Genomic DNA, 18,358 nt, shown 5'->3' on the forward strand with positions numbered 1-18,358 from the left:
GTGTATATATATATATATATATATATATATATATATGTATATATATATATATATGTATATAAATGTATGTATATATATATGTGTGTGTGTGTGTGTGTGTTGTATACAAAAGCCAATGCAACAATTAAAGACATTGCATAGTATTGATGGATTTTCTGTAGATTGCCAAACTAAGTAATGACCTAGTAACTGTACAACTTTCAACCAATTTTCTTGAGATTATGTATTGCAAAATGAGTCGAGTTGAAAGAACTGTTCTTGAATCCTTTCAGGTTGCAAAAGTGTTACCAAAACACACCTAATGTGTATTAAGAGGAACTAAATGAACAAATGACTTGTTACATTTCCTTAATTTGGTAGAGTGCATTTAAACTCCGAAGGAACACGCAGTCATCAAAAACTGTGTTCAGTGTTGCAGTACAGGCTACAGTGTAAATGTTGGTATATTGTGAATATTACAGATATTTCTTGTGATTATTTTTATTCTTTAGAGGTATCAACATGATATTGAAAGGCATGATTAACAAGTGTTATTCTCTATAAATATTATACACATAATTATAAGATATTCTTGCATTGTGTAATGCATTACAATTAACAACCATGTAACATATACTACTGTTAAGGTTTTGTCCATTTCTATTTACATAAACTTGCTAAATGACCCTGTTGTTGCAGTTCCCGACTGTGACCACTGGAGGGCAGTGAACATTTGTGATTCTCATAACACTCAAGCCAAGGAAAGTTCTAGTATAGTATCATCACAGTGCTAATATTAATAAATCGTCATTAATATCAGTATTTGCAGCTCATAGTAGAGTGGTAGTACAAATAACATTGATTACATCAGTATTTGTAATAAGTGTATTAAAAATAGCTGTTTCAATAGTGGTTGTACGGTGTGGAGCTCCAATTACTCTGCTACAGATGTTCATACCACTTCTTAAAAGATTGTTGTAACTGCAGTTTAGTTATAGCCTAGTGCAGAGATCCCAACGTTACTGAATATAAAATACACATGGATATTCCCCTTAAAACAAAGCTGAGAGACACTATGGACTCAATATTCTGATCAGATATCTACTGGTCATACTACAATGTAAATTAACTGACTATCAGCGACTGGGCTCGGGTTTATTACTTTTGAGTTCTTTTGTCATTAAACTCCAAATGTTTCTTGCCCTTCACATTTCACACAAAATCCAAATCCCTCCTTGTCAGGTCACAACTGACGGATGTTCTTTTGTGATGCCGTAACATTTTCAAATGCTTAATTCATTACTGGAGGATGAACTAAAAGTTGTGCTGTATCTCATTACAGCATTCATTTTAGCACCAAAACAAATTCTGGTTAGGCACAGAAAACAATGTTTTATTAGTTAAGAACATATCAAGTGAACACATCTTATGGATATTTATATCATAAAAGCTAGACATTTACAAAAAAGTTGCAATATGATACATATTGTTGATAGCCTGAGGCACAGACAAATTAATAAAGACTATATCAACAACTTTCCCCATTTCAAATAAACAAACATTAAAAGCTGCTCACATTTTGATGCATGTCGCACCCTGAAAAAACTATTTAATGGTCGGCTAATGAATACTTTGGGGTTGCATACTACAGCTTAATATAAAATATACCTGCTTCAAGAATGATTATGAGTTAGATTCATGCCAAGACATTTTACCATATAGAATGCTCTATGTCTTTCATGTGTCACATCCAGAAAAAAGTAGCCCCTGAGCCTGCAGAAACAGTCTTACATCTGAACATTTTTCTTTTCCTCATATTTACATTTCTAAAGCCTGTACAGAAGGCAATACGTGGTAAGGAATGTCAATCATTCACTGCACAACACCCAACAGTGAATCTCAGCAAAGAACATACATAGTGTAACAAATCTCCAGATCAGCGTAGTTACTGTACATCATCAATAATATGTCCATGTAACAATTCCTTCACCTATCAAATGTTTTAAAAGAATGTGAAATTCAGCATTTGTGTGATGCAATAATTAGGTAACATAAGTAACTGCTGCCATTGATGATTCAATCTGTGAATTTATATAGTGTACATGTAACTCAAATAGTAGCCAGTGTATGTGTGAACGTGTTTAATTTATCTATACAGTGATCACCATGAGTCTCTGATCTTCAAACGCTGGACTGTTTAAGAATAAGGTGAGATCTAAATGTTGATTGTCAGCAGTTTAACAACTGGATTATGTAGGTCGGAACAGGACTGCTAATGATAACAGCAGTAACTGCAAAGAATGTGGATGAATAGTTTGAATCCAAACTAATACAATGGGAATGACAAAAAAAGTGTAATCTTCAATTTCTGGTAAAGGATTTTCACTCAGGTATAATTGAAGTATTTCACCAAAACATCAAATATGGATGCTATACTAATACCAACAGTACTCACTGTATACACATTTCCATACAATCATCCTGCCATTTCTCCACACTCTCCAAACCAACTCTTACTACCTCAATCCTTCATAATGTTTAAATAGTTTTTAGGCAAAACTAAGTTCTCTTTAACACTCCTCCTCTCCCTTTGCTTCCCTCTTGAACATGACAGTGGCGTCTGGTCATTTAGCTGTCTGTAGAACCGCTGCCCTTATTCTTATTGCGACTGAGAGGGAAAGTGGACTTGCTCTGTGGCTGGGTCATTTTGCTGGCCAGGTAGACAAATGGTTCGATCAGCGTGCGCCGGTCCACCACCGACACCTCCCACAGACGCACCTTCTCATTCTTCGCCCAGTTCTGGGCCATGTTAGAGTCAACTCGCCTCTCATCCTGCTTATCCAGCTTGTTACCCAGCACAACAATGGTAACCTGTGGATCAAGATCATCAGGTTAGCACCAAGTCAGTGTAATGTCTAACTCCGTCCACATTGGTTCACTACATCAGCTACAATATTAGTGATAGTAACAGCTATGGCCTGTTGTCTGTCGGGACTTTAAGAGAATCAGTAGACAAATAACATTCAAATGAATCATATGTAGATAATTGTATATTACATATGTAGACAATGATTGGAATTGAAGAAAACTATTGTGGGTTCTCTAGATTGGTCAGTTCCCTCTAAAAAAGACCCGGTACCAAATTCTGAAAACATTACGGTACTCATTTTTCTTCAGTACGGTAGCTACCGGGGATGCACTTTTTCCGGACATGACATGGGCAGTATACGCCTACAAGGCGCTAATTTCTGGAGAAGAAGATGAACGCCAACTGGCATCTCTGTTGCCGTGCGAGGGCTTGACACCCGTCAGCCTCTGGCTTTACACTAAAATTACATCTACAGCAACAGCTTTCCAGACTTCACCTGGAGCTCACAAACCAAAAGTAAAGTCTGTTTCTCTCTGCTGTGTTCCGTTAGTCTTTTTTTAGCGAAGTCAACAACAGCAAAGAGAAACTAACCGTTTCTGTGGGCCCAGAAGACTGGGGGAATTTTCTCCAGACTACATGTAAATCACGTTCTCCATTCCCAACCATACATGGGTTGAGTCCTCACCTCTTTCTTGTCTCTGTGACGGTCAATGTCCTTCTTGAGGGCCTCCATCCGCTTAAATGACTCTTTATCGTCAATGCTGTAGACCAGTACAAAGCCTTCAGCAAAAGTGTAGTAATGTCGAGGAAACTCCATCCCATCCCGGAGTCCGCGGGTGTCATAGAAGCGCACCTGCTCTCGTGTGCCACGGTCAGTTTCTATGGAGCTGATGTATATATCCTCCAGGGTCTCCATGGGCTCTGAACCTAACCATTGATAAACAAAGACAGCCATGTATAGTTTGATATACTATATATACAGTAAGTATTAAGACAAACGCTTGTAATTAATACATTGTAACTGAGCACTTTTATATGTCCTTACTTGAAACAAATAGAAATAAACTATTTATGATTGGGTGTCAAAAAACGTATGCCAAAATGTAACATTACACATAAGAGTCTTAATCTGGAGTTACAAACTGCAGTCATTTTTACCTCACAGAATCTAATTTGGCTGTGTGTGTGTGTGTGTGAGAGAGAGAGATGTATTCTAGCAGCTGCTCCTATGCCTGCCTAGGAATTAAAATAGAATAAAAGAAAATAGAAAATATTTTACACTTTTACAAATGTATGTGACAGACTTAATTTTTAGGGTTCGCAAATATCTGAAACTAGGAAGATATTCAGCTGCAAAAAAAAGCAACAACAAAATACATGCTTTGTGAAAAGAAATGTCATGTGTAATGCTGGTCTTTAAAGTGTTTATCTTCATGAGTGAGTTGACTATGTGTTGTAATTTACCTATACTGTAATTAAAATAATATACCTGTATTAACATAATTTTGACAATCAAAGTGTACACTATATATGCAGTGCATCAAAAGCAGGTAAATAGTCATATTTGAACTGAGGCAAACGGCATACCTGCAACATGATTGGCGTACAGTAGTTGTTCCAATACAGCTGTTTTACCAACTGCAGCCTGGCCACAGACAACCACCTTACAGCTTTTGACCATGACTTACTCTCGGATCATAAAATCTGTTTTTCAGAGCAGATACACATATAGAAAACTGTCAAAAATATGTTACAATGTCAGTACATATAGCTCATGGCATAGCATTGTTCTACACATGCGTTTTAGGTAACCACAATGCTAAAATTTGATTAAGTTATAAGGTATTAACAATTAATAACTTAGAGAGAATAAAGAGAGCAAAAATATACACAATGCACCTTAGTCATGCGGATATGTTACAATACCGTAAGCTAGCTGAGTATGCTAACGTTTCTCCAGTTCATGAAATTAGGAATTAGCTTAGCATTTGCTTTCCGGGAGATACAACGCGATCCGACTAAAAGTCGTGTCATCAAAAAGATATACGCTGATATTAGCTACCGGCAGCTAGATTTGTATTAGCTATAAGAAGAATTCGTACTTGCAAGAAAACGGCTTCTTTTCATGGAATATAAGAATTTCTTTCCTTACCTAACGGACTTGTGACTACTTCCTGTTTACAGTCCGGATACATATAAAGAAGGCAGAGTCATCAAAATCGTCATTGGTGCCTGCCAAGCCTATCAGAGCCAAGCATAAACTGTATATTTAAACAGTCCATGGACTCCATGGTGCCAAGCTGGTAGTATTTAAAATAGGCTACTATTAGTGTAACTGTAAATTGTAATAGAGCATTTCCATGCGTATAGAGCTTCTTTGTTATAAATAGCTAACCAATTATTAAAGTTGTTATTGACTAATATTCCGGAGGTTAAATAACATTAGCCAGCTTTAATGTTTCTTATCATTGTAATGATGTGGCACTAATCGACACATTTTATATATGCCTTAAATAAAAATATCTGGACCACTTTCGATCACTTACCGCCAGTCAGAACAGGGGGAGGTAGTGATAGCTGCCTCTCTATCCCAATTGTACTGTGTTGATCGGACTTGCCCTGTTTGGGCTTTTATGATGATGTGGCAGCTATCTACGGGGGTTCCAGCTTCTGGACAGAGCCATAACTGTTGAAGACTAAAAACAAGGAAAACGTTAACATAAATTTATAGATAAAAAAAACAAACTGAATAAACTTCAGTCAAGTGTTTTTTTATTATAATGTGGAAGCATTGTTCAAGCAAAGATGAAAACAACACGATGGGACTTGTCACCCCACTAGCTGTAACAGACAACAAAAGTCTGGCACAGATCTAGTGACGTATGACGGTTCCTTCTTTCTATTTTCCTTGTTGACAATGTACGTAACGACTGCAGTATGTGGCCACGCCCCTCCCCATTGACGGCAAAATGGCGACGGAGAACTGTGATGCTGTGAACATGGACCCTGACATGGAACTGCTCAGTGACGAAGAATTAGAAAGGTGAAACAAATTACTGCTTTGTTGTCAGCGGCATAATTTCATCTATAACGAAGCGTCTTACTAACACATGTAATTAAAAGTCTTCCCTGTATTAATTTTCTTCGCGATTCGCACTATGAAAGCTACCGAGCGCGCCACCGCTGTTGAGCTGAATTCTGCCCCGGATAGCGTTAAGCTTGACTGTCCTGCTCTTAGCTAGCTCCTGTGCTGGATTTCTGGGTTGCAGTCGGGAATGTAATATCTATACATCTGTCACTACTGCCAAGAGTACCGCTTTCACATGATCAGGATTTTTCCCAGTGTGCTACTATCTGGATAACTAGCTAGCTAGCTAGCTAGCTAGTTAGTTAATGACACCAGTCACTCACAGTGCATGGTCGTGATGTAAAACATGAAAGACTTCCAAAAAAAGTAATGGCAGTGGCCCACAGCGTGGTGTCATATGTTCCTGGCTCTGCTCCCTGTCAGCTTCACAAAATAGCTCTGAGTTTGATTGGAGTAGGCACTTGCTGGTTTGCCTCTTTCTATGTTTAGCTAACTCAGTCACAATACGAGACATGCTCTCTTTACACGTCATTACGAATGTGATGCCCAGACTTAACGGTCTTAAACTTTAAAATTAGTTTTTTTTTCACCCAAGAAGTTCAGTAATCTGCACAACCCACACCGGTATAGTTCTGCTCTGTCTATAACTACTCTCATCTGAAATTTGTCTGCTAAATTTGCCTATTTCTAATTACTTTTTGTCCACCTTTACACAGGGAAGCGGAGGGCTTCAAAGAGCAAGGCAATGCCTTTTATATCAAAAAGGATTATGCAGAAGCATTCAATTATTACTCCAAGGCCATAGGTAATTATCCCTAAATAATTGGATTCACTCTTCCTGTTTGTCCATGGGATTATGGTGATTTTCTGTTTGGATAAGAAATACAAGTTTGAATTCTGTCTGTCCTTGATAGGATGTCAATAACTTGTTTGTTATACAGACATGTGTCCAAAGAATGCAAGTTACTATGGAAACCGGGCAGCCACGCTAATGATGTTGTGTCGGTACAGAGAGGCTTTAGAGGATTCCCAGCAAGCAGTACGACTAGATAACGACTTCATGAAGGTACACATGTACTCATGTAATGTCTTCTGTTGTTAAGCATTTTCACTCTGCAATGTGCAGTCTGAGTGGGCCTGGGCAATATATTTATATTATATTGAAATCACAATATGATACTAGATATCGTCTTTGATTTTGGATATTGTAATATCGTGATATGGCATAAGTGTTGTCTTTTCCTGGTTTTAAAGGCTGCATTACAGTAAAGTGATGAACTTACCAGACTATTCTAGCTGTTCTATCATTTGCCTTTTCCCCACTTCGTCATTATATTCACATTACTGAAAATGAATCTTAAATCTAAGTGTGAAAATATTTTGTCAAAGCATCAGTTGTCAACACTACAATATCGCCGCAATATCGACATTGAGTTATTTGGTCAAGAATATAGGGATATCTGATTTTCTCCATATCGCCCAGCCTTAGTTCTGAGTGTTATGTATATTCCCTTTCCTCAGTCTGCCTCCTCTACTAATGCTTTGCTACGTGATGTCTTACATATTCTAGAATGCTCTGGACAATTCCTACAGAAGGGACATGTGTGTTTGATTTAGCAGGGATTTGTGTACCATAAATAGCATTTACGTTATAATATCATAAGATATAATTAACTTGGCAGGTGGACTTGACCTTGGTCTTTGAGTGTAGTTGTTTACTACATCACAGAGCTACACACATGTTTAACTTTTAGAATGACCAGTCTTATGCATGTATACATTTTTGTTTACAGTGTTTATAGCTCCTCAATACATAAGCTATAGCACAACCCTATAATAGTTCAGTGGGTTGCAAAAGGGATAAAAATATGTGTCCTATAACAAAGTCATGGTTTGGTTTTTGGGACACAGTGGCCAACTGCTTTCAACCAGGGAATTGAGGGATGTTATCACTTCAGTTTGTGAACTGTTAATCTTTTACCCACAGGGCCATCTGCGAGAGGGCAAATGCCACCTGTCCCTTGGCAATGCTATGGCTGCCAGCCGCTGTTTCCAGAGGGTTCTGGAGCTGGAGCCTGACAACAACCAGGTCCAGCAGGAGGTGAGTTGGCCTCAGTTTGACCGAGCATGATTCGACAACTTGGACATGACTATCCACTAACGGATCAACTTTGGCCAAGCTAGTGCATATAAAGTGGAAAAAGTCTGATACTTAGCAGTTTAAGGGGAGATCAACTAGAGTTACTGTTAATTCTCAATGAGAAGGCCAGGAGGCAAGTCTTAGGTTATTCTCAGACGTACTGCTGCTTGCATTGGCCAGGTTTTACACGCACTAAGCATGGCGCAAAATCGATTATATCTCTTGAAATTTTCACTGAATTCCACAAATTCCTTTCAGCTGAAGAATGCAGACTCCGTCCTTGAATATGAGAGAATGGCAGAGATTGGATTTGAGAAGAGAGACTTCAGGATGGTAAGCTACACAGTGTTAACAATCTTATTATTATAATTATGATTATATGTTTTTTTTTATAAGGGGGTATGTCAGTCAACGGTAACAGTTATGTCAAGCCACACAAAGACTGCGGATGTTTTGTGGTTGTCTCTAGGTTGTTTTTTGCATGGACCGAGCCTTGGAGTCTGCGGTAGCCTGTCACAGGTTCAAGATACTGAAGGCAGAGTGCTTAGCCCTGCTCGGACGCTACCCAGAGGCTCAGTCTGTAGCAAGGTAAGACAGCAAATTTTAAAAAATAATTGGCAATTCACTTATTTAATTGACATTATTGGAATTTGTCACAATGTGCGCAGGGTGAAAACAGAATAACACACATGGGTGGGCATGTGCCATGCAGCTCTCATTATGGTATATTAGTGAAATGCTTATCAGGACACAACAAATCAGTCATCGTGTATCCCAGAGCTGCTTAGAAACAGGAAAATGATTACATATGAACTGAAAGAAGTAATGTAAAATACACAGCTCTGAAAAGTAAGACACTGCTTTAGAGCCATAATATGTCAATAAATGTTAGTCTCTGACTGCACCAGTTTACTATTTCTTATATTACAATTTTGTGAGCTGACTCTTAAGTGAATATAACTATGCTAGATAATTAAAAGATGTGGGCTTTAACACCTGGTGATTTTAAAAACATGGGTCTAAGAAGTATAAGCTTTTCCACAAATTTGCAATTACAGCTCCTGAAAAATGGCACATTCTAAAATTGACCACCCCAACCGTGTTTATTTGCCTTACAAATACAGGTATACAAATTTGTGTCCTTTAACAAAGTCATGGTTTAGTTTTTGGGACACAGTGCCCAACTGCTTTCAACCTGGCCTTCTCATTGAGAATTAATAGAAACTCTAATGAACCATCAGTTGCTTGTTCACTGTCCCATCACTGCAGGAAAGCATAGCAAAAGTTTGCCACAGTTTTCAGATGTTGACTAAACCTTTCAAGATGATGGCACACATACCACATTTGTTAATGGATTTCTCCAGTGTTCCTTTTTTATATGCTTGCATGTTAGCATTAATATGTATTATTTGTTCCTGTTTAGTGATATTCTGCGAATGGAGTCCACCAATGCAGATGCACTGTACGTGCGTGGCCTTTGTCTGTACTATGAGGACTGCATTGACAAGGCTGTCCAGTTCTTTGTCCAGGCCCTGCGCATGGCTCCTGACCACGACAAGGCTCGGCTCGCATGCAGAGTGAGTCATTCAGTAGATAAGAGTTTAATAAATCACAGAAAAATAATAAATACCAAAAAAAGAAGGGAATTCCTATGAATTCAACCATTACATTTATTTCGAATAAAACGTTTTACTCTAAAAGCAAATAATTATTGCCCGCGAAGATTCAACCATTGGGGTTTTCTCTCATCCATTTAAGTGTGATTGACATTGCTGTTGAGGTAGAGTAGCTTTTTTTACATTGTCCTGTGTATTTATTGTCTTTCCAGAATGCCAAAGCACTGAAAGCCAAGAAGGAGGAGGGGAACAAGGCGTTCAAGGAGGGAAGCTTTGAGGCAGCCTATGAGCTGTACTCTGAGGCACTAACAATAGACCCCAACAACATCAAGACTAACGCCAAGCTCTACTGCAATAGGGCCACTGTTGGATCCAAGGTGAGGAACATGCACAGGAGAGATGCCATTGGTTGTGTCAACATCTGACAAGTTGTTTTGGGTGGTCAACTGTAAAATGACTCTTAGCATCCTTGGTGGCTATTTGCTAATAGCCATTGAGGGCCAATGTGTTGCTCAGTGATTATCCAAGCTATGATACTTGTACTCATAAATTAGTAAGTAAGATTAGAACATATTAAGGAGGGGACAAACAAAATACAGAGAAGTAAAGGGAAAAAGTGACTAAAGATTGTTACATGCACAGGAACACAGTCAAACAAAACTACAACCTATGGGTTAGTTTTTATAATGGTAGATGAATCATGCATACATTGATACCAGCATATGACATACCCCATGCTCATAACACACATACATACACAACCTCCTTTAGTTATTCAAAGTCTTTTTACTTTTCCAAGTTCTCATTCGGTCCTTCTGATGCTGTAAGGTGTTTTGGTGTCTTTGCCATTATTGTACCTTGTTTTGTCACATCAAGAGAACTTGGCCACTAAACTTTCTCTCCGCCGCACATAGACACACTTTTTTTCTTTTTCTTTCCAAAGCTGAAGAAACTAGATCAGGCCATTGAAGACTGCACAAAGGCCATTAAACTGGATGAGACCTACATCAAGGCCTATTTACGGAGAGCACAGTGGTACGTCCCAGGTTTTCAAACTTGGTTGTTAATACAAGACCGTAGGTACTGTGGACAAACAGAGGGAAGTGTCATTATGTTACTTAGATTTTACTGTTCAAACTGGGTAGAGAAACAGTAACAGACATTTGCATCCTGTGCTGCAGCTACATGGACACAGAGCAGTATGAAGAGGCAGTGCGAGATTATGAGAAGGTTTACCAGACAGAGAAGACAAAAGGTGAGAGTCAGACTTCTCTATTGTGGCTGAGCTGACACAGCTCTCAGCACAGACATGTCCTCTTTGTTATGCTTAATTGTTTGATAACATGTCCTGTTTGTTCTTTATTTCTAGAACACAAGCACTTTCTGAAACATGCCCAGCTGGAGTTGAAGAAAAGTAAGCGGAAAGATTACTACAAAGTGCTTGGGGTGAATAAGAATGCCACAGAAGATGAGATCAAGAAAGCTTATCGCAAACGGGCGCTGTTACATCACCCAGGTGCTTGACTGTACAAAAATAATGGAACAATCATTGTCCCGTTTTTTGTAGTATTGTATACTTGTCCCTCGGCCCAAATGACTTTTATACTTATCCCCCCCCCCCCTCCTTCCCGTCAGACCGTCACAGTGGGGCTAGTCCTGAGTTGCAGAAGGAAGAAGAGAAGAAGTTTAAGGAGGTGGGCGAGGCGTTCAGCGTGCTTTCAGACCCAAAGAAGAAGGCTCGCTATGACAGCGGTCAGGATCTGGAGGATGACGGCATGAACATGGGAGGTCAGCACCTGGGCAAGCCTTGGGTGGGGCGGGCATTCTTAAAGGTCCCATGGCATGACAACTGCACTTGTATGAGGTTTTTTAACATTAATAAGAGTTCCCCCAGCCTGGCTATCGTACCCCAGTGGCTAGAAATGACGATAGCTGTAAATTGTCCCCTGGGTATCCTGCTCTGCCTTTGGGAAAATAAAATCTCAGTTGGCCTGATCTGGATTCTTGCCCCTTATGAGGTCATAATGGGCAGGGTTACCTCCTCTTTCCCTGTTTTTCCCACCCAGAGAATTTGGCCCACCTATACCCATGAATTTCTGGAAAGAGGCTTCAGATAGGGTATTAGGGGACCACTAAAGTCTATATACAGTAAAAGCATCCAAAGAGCTTTAAGGGTAAATAAATGAAAGTACAAATGTGTTGTTTTTATGGTAAGAAGCTGGCTGGAAAGTTGTGTTTTGATGTTGATTCTTACTTGCATTTTGTCTCCACCAGATTTTGATGCCAACAACATTTTCAAGGCGTTCTTTGGAGGCCCAGGGGGGTTTAGTTTCGAAGGTAACTCAGGTACTACATGCTTAAAAAAGCTGTGAGAAACAATGCTTTTCTATTCTCAACCATTTAGAATGACATTCAATAACATCACTAATTGACCTGTTTGTTTGTTTTAGCATCTGGACCAGGAAATTTCTTCTTCCAGTTTGGTTAACCGGGGGATTTGTCTACCTAAACAGTTACTACATCAGGACTTTTCAACAATGTCAACCCTTGACCCAACATCCATATTTAATGACTGATTGCAAGTCAGATTCCTGTCTATGCCATTGACTGAATGAATGCTACCCAATGACCACATGCAACAAATGATTTAAAGCCTGAATTGCAAGGACACCAAGACGGCACAGACTGAGTTGATAGTGTGACTGGTTTTGGATTTAGTTTTCTTCCTTTCAGAATCAAACAAACTTTAAAGTCCGTAATGGCTAGCAACACTGTTCCAAATGTTTTCTGGATTTTTGAAATAGCAGAGATTGTGCAGCTATTGTATGAGAGCTTTTAGGGATCAATGCAGGAAGTGACATCCTGGGGAAACTCTAGAGATGCAACTGAGCATTTAGCAAGCTATCATCTGGCTCGTCTCAACTTGAGGGGGCATTCTCTGCATGATAATATTTAATAACTTGCTTAATGATTTCTGAAGAAAATCACTTGGCAAGCAGCACCTTCCCCTTTTGAAGAATGTGCCAGACAGACAGTTGGCTGCTACGAATTCGCACTGAAAACTGCCTCCTTGTCATAAGCCAACAAGCCATTTTTTTTTTTGTTTAATTTACATTTGGAGCCTAGACCTACACGTACAGTACAGCTGAAGCACATTAGAAAGATGGCAGTGAAGACAGCTGTGCTGGCTTTGTTGCCAGCAAAGTCCCCCTCCCTCTTGTTCTCACAAGTTTTATGTTTGATGTTGCCATTCACAGATTGCTGCATTGTACATTTTACTGGAATGTAAAGTGTTCATTTGTGATGATAGTTTTTTCCCTTTTTTTATTTTGATATGTATATTTATTGAAAAGTTGCTGTCTGATAGAACAATCGATGTAAGATGCGGACACCTTTCTGTTATGTAAAAGTTTGAAAGACACTGATTATGAGCATCCCGTTGACACAAATTCAGGAAGATAATTGTTTTGTTTGATCTACATGAAATATTGTGCAGAAATAGATACTACTCTGTATGTACCTTAAATATGATGCAAGTTTACTTAGTGTAACAGATAAGCATACAAATAGAACAAATATGTTTGCTATTGTGGAAGAAAGTAATTATGAGATATGTTCATTTACTTCCTGTTGATGAGTGTGTTGTTCAAATGGTGCACTTAATGATGACAAGAAAAGCGTCCTCATCTTTGCTCATTGTTTTTGCCCTTATGGTGAAATCATCCTCTATCCCTGAAAAGTATCAGCTGTTTCAATAAAGTTGACATCCTCTGGGTTTCCCCTAAGTGTTTGTTTTCGTTTTGTTTTAGAGCTATAGTGTTAATTATTTCAATATTAGTAGTATTTGATAACAAGGTTGTCATCAACAACCAATACATGGTAATTTCTTGCCACATTAACCTAGAGAGACGGTTGTTTTTATGTGTCCATGGTTGAGTACGCCAGGCAACCAGAAGATGGCAATGTTGAATGCTCTGGTTTGTTAGTGTGGTTGCTAGGATACCTGTTGAACGGAGATGCTAGTCTTGTTAGCTAGATAGCTAGATGAGTTGAGTAGTCTGCAACCGTTATGACATAAAAGTTTGCATAAAATGTCAGACACAGACGGTGTTCAAGATGGTCAGAAGCCGAAGGGCGTATTCTCTACTTTAATGGCCGATGGTGATTGGCTTTACACTAAAGGAGAGTATAAAAAGGCTATAGCTAGCTACACAACGGTAAGTAACGTTATCTACCTGGGCATGGTTAACGTTAACGTTACTTGACCAACTGAAGCTTATTATCCTCATATTGTGATAGCTACAGAACATTTTGGAATCATAATGTTACTCTAGTCAAGATTGTCAGTGCAACTTCAGCATCAGCTTTTATGCTGTAACAATGTGTGCACATACAGTCAATTTAACTGTCTGCAATTGCTCTCAATGTATTCGTTACTCTGAAATAGACATACCGATAACCGCTTTTTTTAAAGGACAACAAAGCTGGACACGAGTGACTTTAGGGAATACACACACACATACACAACCCTTTGACCAGCAACATAAATTAAATTTGTTTATACGAGGCAAGTGTTTCTGTAAGCTGACAATATAAATTGTGCAAAGTAATAAATATTGAGTGGGTGGATATGTACAGAATGCATGTCTATACAGCATGTGGGATTTATATTGACAGTGTCATGACACTGTCAATATGAATCCTACATGCTGTTTAGACTGCATGTACGTGATGATATGTACACGGTTAAAAATGGCGTGCATTTAAAATAAAAACTATAATCTATAATGGAAATAATTGAAAGTGGATGTTTTAGTGTATGACTTTTTTTTTCTAGCTGTTCATCAGAGTGACAGCCTGTGGAAAGAAACTGTTCTTGTGTCTTATAAAAGCATGAAGGAATATTTTGTTTTTTGGTCTTTGTTTAGGCACTGGTTTTAAAGCCTGATGACAAAACCTGCTTTGTTGGTCGAGCCAAATGTTACCTGATGATGGGGCAATCAGACAACGCTTTAAAAGATGCAGAGGCTTCACTCAAAGAAGACAAGTCATTTTTCGAGGTAAACAGCAAGTTACAGTAATGTTGTAAAGAAGAATAGAATCTATGTAATAGTATGTATAGAGTGTATGTGATGTAATGTTTAATAAGTGAATAAATAAATATATTAAATTAAATCAGTTTGTCTAAACTAATTGACACCCCTCAAGTTAGCACTTTATGACATTATGAAAATTTAAACGCGTGAGCATTTTGTTTTCCTGATTCGTTTTTAGGGTTTGTACCAGAAGGCTGAGGCATTGTACTACATGGGAGAATTTGAATTTGCCCTGGTGTTTTACCACAGAGGAAAAAAACTACGACCACAAATACAGGAGTTCAGACTGGGTATCCAGAAAGCACAGGAGGCTATAGAAAACTCTGTTGGCAGTAAGTAATTCAACACTGTTTTGTGGCTTACGCTAAATTGTAATCACATCATATGAAAATCCTCTTCACACCTTAAACCATTTGTTATTCTCTGGCATCTTCTAGATCCTTCCTTTGTAAAACTGGAGATTAAGGGAGACTTCTCATTTCTCCAAAAAGACGAGGAGGTGAGTTTTTGTTGTGTTCCTCTTTAATAACCCAGTATTCCACAGGAAAACTTAGAAGTATAGGGTTAGAATAATAGTATGCATACAATCTTGGCTGGGAAAAGACCTTGTAACAAAGGATTACTTTCCTAGATTTTATGGTTATTTGTATGTAAAGTTCAACCCTGGCCTTTCCTTCTGATGCACAATATTATGTTTCTTGACTGACTGGTAAAGAGGGCACAGCCAGTTGCTGCTATTCAGAATCTGACGACGAAGAAAAAACAGCCGACCCAGAAGACCCCTAAGAGTGAGAAGACAACCAAACAACTGCTGGGAGAGTTTTACAGTGACAAGAAATATCTAGAAAACCTGCTTAAAGATGAAGGTACTGTGATATTTCACTTAGGGCACACAATATATATTTTTTACATTTTGCGTATACTGTTTGTGTCCACACCTCACTGTGCTTTTGTTTTGTTTTAGTATACAGTAGTGTTATCTTTATGTTTCTCCTCCAGTCCTTAATATTTAATGCATTTATTTAAACCCACCTACAAGGATGTTTTTCACTTTTAATAGAGTCATATTTAAAACTGTTAAACAACGATCTGCAGATTTGGTGAAAGGCAAGACGAAAAGTGGGGAACAATTGCAGGACGTCATTCAGGGCTGCCTCACATACCTCGACACTTGCACCGAGTTCTGGAACCAGGAGAAACCTATCTCTGCACAGGAAAGAGAGAGTAAGCTCCAGCAGCAAAAAAAACTTCCAAGCGCACCCTCTGATCCTGTTCAGTTTCTACTGAAGTGCTTGGAGGACATTGATGCAGGTAAGGCAGGCTTCTGGCTGAACTCCTGTCCTATTTTGATGATAAAATGCTTAATGTATGTTTGTTGTTGTAGATTTGACTTCTGGAAATGCAGAAGGTAGTCTCAACAAGGCAGAAGAAGTCATGACGATTGTGCAGGGCTGGTCAGAGAAAGAGGTGCCTAATAAGAAAGAGGTTTTGGGCAGCCTGCACAGTTGTATTGGGAATGCCTTTATCTACCTGGGAGACTTAAGCAATGCTTTAGACCATCATCATAAAGACTTGGAGTTTGCTAAACAGTGGTTAGTATTTGAATAGGAGTTGAATGTGTTTTACAACACTAGTTCAAATGTTCATTAATGTTTCTTATCAACAGCAAACTTCCAGATGCAATGTCCAGGGCTCTGGACAACATTGGGCGGGTTTATGCTCAAATTGGACAGTTTTCACAGGCCATTGAGTTGTAAGTAAATACTGGAATAACAGCTGCATTTGTGTAACATATGATACTGCCGTCCTTTGCTGAGCATGTTATTTTTTTGTAATCTTGTATAGTCGCGCCTCTCTTGACAAGCATTGTTTTTTATAAGTTTATTGATGATTTGTTGTTTTATTTTATTTTCGCTGTATATTTTCAATTTAGCTGGGAGAAGAAGATTCCTTTGGTCCGTGGGGGTTTGGAGAAGACCTGGTTGTTTCATGAGATTGGTTGGTGTTACCTGGAGCTCAATCGCCACGAAGAAGCCAGAGACTGTGGCATCCGTTCAGTCGTTGCAGCTGACGAAATTGCTGATGAGAAATGGCAGATAAATGCCAATGTTTTGGTGGCACAATCAGAATGTAAGGATTTCTTTTTCTAATATTTGCAAAGCCAATTACTGTGAAATGTCAGCTTATTTGCTGGAAATTTCAAAAAAAAATTTAATGCTTCAGTGCTGTTGTTACTGTACAAACGACAGACCTGATCACTGATTAATCATTTCCCTTCTGTTTCATGTCAGTGAAACTGGGAGACTTTGAATCCTCTGTTTTCCACTTTGAGAGAGCCTTGACCCTGGCCCGACTGCAAGAGGACCACTCTGCCATGAATGTCATTCAGAAGGTTCCCACTCAGTTGTCACATTGCTTTCCTTTCGCCATCTTTGTAGGTCCATATAAAGACCTTCTCTGTTGCTGACATTTATCATTCTGCTTTCAGGCCCTTGATGAAGCAAAGCAACACCTACCACAGTGATGATGTTCAGTCAAGATGCATGGTGATACGTTGTGATTCAGACAGCTAAGTGAGAAAAAGACCTACAGAAGACAGCAATCGTCAAATAAAAGTCAAAAGAACAAAAGAGACCAATAAAAGTCATCTCCCTCAAATGGTTAACTGAAATATTTGACTTTTTATAAATGCAAACACTGCTTAAAATGCATGAATGCATTTTGATGAAAGCCTGGGAAACACGTTTTTCAATACTAATAATTATAATAATTACAAAAATTGTCTGAGAACCAGTATCTGCTCATAGGTCGTGGTGCACAAAGGTTTGAGGAGTAACTTCTCAAAGGTCAAAATACAAACAGTTAAGTATAAAACACACTGGATCTTAGTTCTTTATAAGATCATACTGTGAAATTCATAATGAGAGCATTTGTCTTACTGTGTCATAGACAGTAGTGAATTGTGCAAATGTGTACTGTTCTCTAAAGTTAAAGAGAAACATGTAAATGGGGAAGTGATTTAAAGCACAATATCTGGCCTGCATCATTAATTAAGGATTGCCACAATTTTCCATTACAGTCCAAATCTGTTTCTGAGGCTGCATTTTTGTTAGAATTCAATGAAAACTGAAACATCTATTATCTAGAAAATGTGTCCCTTATATAAAATGTAGAGGAATCTTATCACACACTTTGACAAGCACACTGCAACCTGCCAACCATAAAGTCCATTTGCCGTGTGATAACTTCAACATTTCCCATAAAGAGCTCTACTTGCTGACATCTGTCAGCTGGCACACATGGGATGATGTACAAACAGTTCAATGCCTCCTGCAGGGTTCACGCTAGTATACGTGTATTGTTTGAGTGGAGATCAGAGACAGTAGAACTACAATGTATGGGCATTGCCTGCTGTTTGGTTGTACCTCATTTTGTCTAAAAGTTTGATAATTAATCTTTTTATTAGAAGGGTTTGGTCATGTTCCAAAGCTTGAGTCATAATGGATCTTGAGAAAAGTTTGACTGATACATTACTGTGTCCATATCCAAACCACTGTGGTCTTGAAACTC

General features: G+C 38.6%; 3 protein-coding genes across 10 annotated transcripts; 2 read left to right on the forward strand and 1 right to left on the reverse strand.

The window, feature by feature from the left end:
- Positions 1 to 1,345: 1,345 nt before the first annotated feature.
- Positions 1,346 to 5,416, reverse strand: nkiras2 (NFKB inhibitor interacting Ras-like 2). 5 transcript variants are annotated; one of them, XM_034894881.1, is made up of 4 exons: positions 5,395 to 5,416; positions 4,436 to 4,552; positions 3,534 to 3,775; positions 1,346 to 2,850 (listed from the first exon to the last, which is right to left on the reverse strand). In XM_034894881.1, the coding sequence occupies exons 2-4, from the start codon at positions 4,527 to 4,529 to the stop codon at positions 2,608 to 2,610; spliced, it is 579 nt and encodes a 192-aa protein (XP_034750772.1). In that variant the 5' UTR covers positions 4,530 to 4,552; positions 5,395 to 5,416; the 3' UTR covers positions 1,346 to 2,607. The 5 variants fall into 5 exon arrangements, with proteins under 5 accessions (XP_034750772.1, XP_034750769.1, XP_034750768.1 ...); XM_034894878.1 differs by lacking the exon at positions 5,395 to 5,416 and adding an exon at positions 5,001 to 5,081; XM_034894877.1 differs by lacking the exon at positions 5,395 to 5,416 and adding an exon at positions 4,951 to 5,054.
- A 339-nt stretch (positions 5,417 to 5,755) lies between these two features.
- Positions 5,756 to 13,477, forward strand: dnajc7 (DnaJ (Hsp40) homolog, subfamily C, member 7). Of its 3 annotated transcripts, none has more exons than XM_034894816.1 (14): positions 5,756 to 5,891; positions 6,653 to 6,741; positions 6,878 to 7,002; positions 7,924 to 8,037; positions 8,335 to 8,409; positions 8,546 to 8,664; positions 9,500 to 9,653; positions 9,905 to 10,069; positions 10,636 to 10,727; positions 10,874 to 10,947; positions 11,062 to 11,208; positions 11,328 to 11,480; positions 11,967 to 12,038; positions 12,143 to 13,477. In XM_034894816.1, the coding sequence occupies exons 1-14, from the start codon at positions 5,818 to 5,820 to the stop codon at positions 12,178 to 12,180; spliced, it is 1,491 nt and encodes a 496-aa protein (XP_034750707.1). In that variant the 5' UTR covers positions 5,756 to 5,817; the 3' UTR covers positions 12,181 to 13,477. The 3 variants fall into 3 exon arrangements, with proteins under 3 accessions (XP_034750707.1, XP_034750709.1, XP_034750710.1); XM_034894818.1 differs by having other exon boundaries at positions 11,967 to 12,029; XM_034894819.1 differs by lacking the exon at positions 5,756 to 5,891 and having other exon boundaries at positions 6,851 to 7,002.
- Positions 13,478 to 13,644: 167 nt separating this feature from the next.
- ttc25 (tetratricopeptide repeat domain 25) lies at positions 13,645 to 17,459 on the forward strand. 2 transcript variants are annotated; one of them, XM_034894820.1, is made up of 11 exons: positions 13,645 to 13,909; positions 14,621 to 14,752; positions 14,967 to 15,120; positions 15,226 to 15,287; positions 15,504 to 15,654; positions 15,884 to 16,099; positions 16,173 to 16,380; positions 16,455 to 16,541; positions 16,722 to 16,918; positions 17,080 to 17,180; positions 17,277 to 17,459. In XM_034894820.1, exons 1-11 carry the CDS (start codon positions 13,784 to 13,786, stop codon positions 17,310 to 17,312), a joined length of 1,470 nt encoding a protein of 489 aa, XP_034750711.1. In that variant the 5' UTR covers positions 13,645 to 13,783; the 3' UTR covers positions 17,313 to 17,459. The 2 variants fall into 2 exon arrangements, with proteins under 2 accessions (XP_034750711.1, XP_034750712.1); XM_034894821.1 differs by lacking the exon at positions 13,645 to 13,909 and adding an exon at positions 13,937 to 14,186.
- Positions 17,460 to 18,358: the final 899 nt, after the last annotated feature.

This window comes from Etheostoma cragini, chromosome 15 (assembly GCF_013103735.1).
Source record: "Etheostoma cragini isolate CJK2018 chromosome 15, CSU_Ecrag_1.0, whole genome shotgun sequence".
NCBI lineage: Eukaryota > Metazoa > Chordata > Actinopteri > Perciformes > Percidae > Etheostoma > Etheostoma cragini.

Coding starts and splice junctions, on each gene's coding strand:
- nkiras2 (XM_034894881.1), bottom strand. CDS start 4,529: ATGGTCAAAAGCTGTAAGGTGGTTGTCTGTGGCCAGGCTGCAGTTGGT. Junction 3,776..4,435: donor GTACGCCAATCATGTTGCAG/GTATGCCGTTTG, acceptor ATCAATGGTTAG/GTTCAGAGCCCATGGAGACC. Junction 2,851..3,533: donor GTCACAGAGACAAGAAAGAG/GTGAGGACTCAA, acceptor CTTGATCCACAG/GTTACCATTGTTGTGCTGGG.
- dnajc7 (XM_034894816.1), top strand. CDS start 5,818: ATGGCGACGGAGAACTGTGATGCTGTGAACATGGACCCTGACATGGAA. Junction 8,038..8,334: donor ACAACCAGGTCCAGCAGGAG/GTGAGTTGGCCT, acceptor AATTCCTTTCAG/CTGAAGAATGCAGACTCCGT. Junction 11,481..11,966: donor TGACGGCATGAACATGGGAG/GTCAGCACCTGG, acceptor TGTCTCCACCAG/ATTTTGATGCCAACAACATT.
- ttc25 (XM_034894820.1), top strand. CDS start 13,784: ATGTCAGACACAGACGGTGTTCAAGATGGTCAGAAGCCGAAGGGCGTA. Junction 13,910..14,620: donor CTATAGCTAGCTACACAACG/GTAAGTAACGTT, acceptor GTCTTTGTTTAG/GCACTGGTTTTAAAGCCTGA. Junction 15,121..15,225: donor TATAGAAAACTCTGTTGGCA/GTAAGTAATTCA, acceptor GGCATCTTCTAG/ATCCTTCCTTTGTAAAACTG.